This window comes from Papaver somniferum, chromosome 7 (assembly GCF_003573695.1).
Source record: "Papaver somniferum cultivar HN1 chromosome 7, ASM357369v1, whole genome shotgun sequence".
Taxonomy (NCBI): domain Eukaryota; kingdom Viridiplantae; phylum Streptophyta; class Magnoliopsida; order Ranunculales; family Papaveraceae; genus Papaver; species Papaver somniferum.
This window is the reverse complement of record NC_039364.1, coordinates 78,522,157-78,525,611: the sequence shown is the minus strand read 5'-3', so window position 1 is coordinate 78,525,611 and position 3,455 is coordinate 78,522,157. Positions and strand designations below refer to the sequence as shown.

Genomic DNA, 3,455 nt, shown 5'->3' with positions numbered 1-3,455 from the left:
AAATGTTTGCAGGAAACTAAGAAGCCAGTCAGAATTCATCATCGATTATGATTGAAAAAGTATCAAATAAGGTCATTATAGATGTAGGTGAATATAGAGAAGATAGTTCCTTATCCGATCCAATGTTTGTGAAGCACACTGAAGCAATTCTTGATGAAGTCGAAATCTTCGAGGATATTGACTTAATGGTATGATGACTTTGTGTTTTGTGTTAAGGGTTTGTTCCTTATTTTCTTGTAGTGGCAACAGTGTTAACAGTTCTGTAATGTAATGTTGTAGGAAGAGGAAGTTGAGATGGAGGATATTGTTGAAGAACTCATTCTGGATATTGATAGTTGCGACTCAAAGAACACACTTGCAGTTATAGATTATATCGATGATATATATGCTCACTACAAGAAAACTGAGGTTAGTCTCACTGTTTTCAACTCTTACTTGTTTAAATTTTGGTGTAGCATTGTCTGATTTTCCTACTCCATTTACTCAAAATGCACATACTCCATTTACTCAAAGTGCACATTTGAGAATCAAGTGCTAGTCTTACTTGCTTTAGTGACATTCTTCAATCTGAATACCTTCAAATGCTTTGCCTAACTGTTCCAATTGAGAGTGTACTTTACCTTTACTTTCTTTATTGCTGAAATCCCCAAAACTCCAAAAGTAAGAATGCAAAAGTAAGATAGGGTAGACTTGTAAAGCCTGAGGTAGCTTGACTGAACCTTGCCTATTTTGCAGAATTCTAGCTGTGTATCTCCCAACTATATGGTTCAGCAATCCGACATCAATGAGAAGATGAGGGTCATCCTAGTTGATTGGTTAATCGAGGTATACGAAATTTTGACATGATTTTCTATCTCCTAGAAAGGGTAAACAAAACATATGCTAAGCATCCTTCTTAGTTTGAATCTTGACAGGTGCATTATAAATTTGAGCTCATGGATGAGACATTATTCCTTATGGTTAACATTATAGACAGATTCTTATCCCTCCAAACTGTAGAACGAAAGAAACTTCAGTTGGTCGGAATTACAGCCATGCTTTTAGCATGCAAGTATGAGGAAGTTTCAGTACCGGTTGTAGATGATCTTATTATAATTTCTGACAAGGATTATACAAGGAAGGAAGTTCTTGCTATGGTAAATGTTTCAATTCTAAGTCATATATCTCTTATCAAGTGTGTTTAGTTTTTCCTAGTTTCAACATTGTGATTCTAACACTGCAGAAACATGTTTAGCATCCTTGGTTTTACCCAGTTTCGACATTGTGATCCTAACACTGCATAAACATGTTTGCAGGAGAAATCGATAGTAAATACATTGAAATTCAATATGTCAGTTCCAACTTCGTATGTATTTATGAAAAGATTCCTTAAAGCGGCTCAGTCTGATAAGAAGGTTTGTATAGTTAGTCTTCCATCAGATTAAACTGTTGATCCATAGTATTTTATAAATTTTTATAGCTTGGATACTAACATATTTTCTGCATTTTGAACCAGCTTGAGCTTCTCTCCTTTTTCTTTATCGAGCTATCCTTGGTTGATCATGACATGCTTAGGTTACCACCATCTCTGTTAGCTGTTGCAGCCATCTACACTGCTCAGTTTACTTTTAGCAGGACTAGACATTGGAGTAAGACCACAGAGTGGCATTCATATTACTCAGAAGATCAATTACAGTAAGTGATAACTTCTTCCTGAACACACCGAATTCCTTGTTTTTTTCTTTGGACATTCGACAGATAGTGCCATTGTTATGAATGTACAAATTTAACCGACATTTATGATTGTTTTTTTTACGAGAAGCTAGTTAACTGTTCTTAATTTTAATATATTGGGGTTTATCTCATGGTAGACATCGTCCAGATATCAGATTCGTATTTTTTCTCCTAATTGAGAAACCATTTGTACTTCCCACTAACTACATACATATTTTTTTTAATCAAAGGATGGTTGCAGGTGGTTCTGGACTCGGAACAGTGATGGAGTGGAACACAAAGACTCCCTTGCAGTGGGATTAGGAGAATTTAGTCATGTTCAGTGGGAAAGTAAATGAAATTCCTAAGGCTTCGCAGCAACCTACTGACTGGGTGTTGAAGGAGACGGCGGGGGGAATTGATAATGGGTCTTTTTATTCTACGCCTGGTGGTGGGAGAGATGGTTCTAGTGGTGGTGGTCATTCTGGGTCTGATTTGGGAAATAGGTCTCCGTCTAAAAGTTCTATATCAGCATCTATTGATTCTTCAGGGAAAGTAGGAAGTAGTAAATCCAAGTTTAACTTTGACACAGTTGAAGATTTTAGATAGTTGAAATTGTAAATTGAATTCACTATTCAATAAATTCACTATTACATACAAAATGAGTTTAAAGTCGATATTAAATTCAGTTTCGAAGTCATTATTAATTTATTCCCGTTTTTAGTTTTTGATTCAGATGAATCAGCTTTGGATTCAGCTGAATCAATATCAATTTTTTTTATGAAATATCATTAAAAAAACTACTATTTCTGTCAGTTTTTGTGGATCTACTGCTAAAGAAAGTAGTTTTTTTTAAAGAATTCAACTTTTGCTAGACACAGTCGTTTTGGAAAAAACCTTTTCTAGAATGCAGCTGATGGACACAGTCGTTTTAGTGATATTACTTCATGTCCTGACAGTGGTTTAACTTCCATTTTCCACTAGTGTTAGATCATCTCACCCACAATTAAGAGTTGCTATGACCCAAAGTCGAAGACTTTAATACAAATCAGTATCACACAGAAAAGTATACGATAATAGATAAATCTGTCTCCCACGAATATACCTACGAGTTTTGTTCCTTATTTTGATAAATCAAGGTGAACATGAACCAATCAATAATACTAGACTTATATTCCCGAAGAACAGATTAGTTTTATCAATCACCTCACAATAATATTAATCGACGCAGCGAAAAAAGATATTGCGGAATCACAAACGATGAGACGAAGTTTGTTTGTGATTACTTTTCTATCTTGCCTATTGGAGATATAAAATTTCAAGCCAATTATTTCAATTTTACTCGTACGATAGAAACAACAAGATCAGATCACACAACTACGATAAAAGTAGTATCGGTCTGGCTTCACAATCACAATGAAGTCTTTAAGTCGTTAATCTGGTTTAGAAGAATAAACTAAAGGTTAAAGGAGAATCGACTCTAGCTTAGCACAACTAGTATCACACAGAATCTGTGGGGATTAGGTTTCCCAGTTGCTAGAGTTCGCCCTTATATACACTTTCAAATTAGGGTTTGCAATCAATGTTATCTTAGTAACAAAGCATTCAATATTCACCGTTAGATGAAAACCTGATTAGATTCAAACTAATATTTCTCAACCGTTAGATCGAAAACTTAGCTTGTCACACACAAATGAAATGTCCAATTTTGGGTTTATGAATCGTACCCAAACATTAACATTTGTTGGTTCAACAAGTCAACC

General features: G+C 35.0%; 1 protein-coding gene across 1 annotated transcript; it reads left to right on the top strand.

The window, feature by feature from the left end:
* The first annotated feature begins 257 nt into the window (after positions 1 to 257).
* On the top strand, positions 258 to 2,055 carry LOC113292757 (G2/mitotic-specific cyclin-2-like). Its single transcript, XM_026541624.1, has 6 exons — positions 258 to 408; positions 736 to 825; positions 915 to 1,136; positions 1,296 to 1,394; positions 1,496 to 1,674; positions 1,944 to 2,055. The coding sequence occupies exons 1-6, from the start codon at positions 295 to 297 to the stop codon at positions 2,014 to 2,016; spliced, it is 777 nt and encodes a 258-aa protein (XP_026397409.1). The 5' UTR covers positions 258 to 294; the 3' UTR covers positions 2,017 to 2,055.
* The last annotated feature ends 1,400 nt before the right edge of the window (positions 2,056 to 3,455 follow it).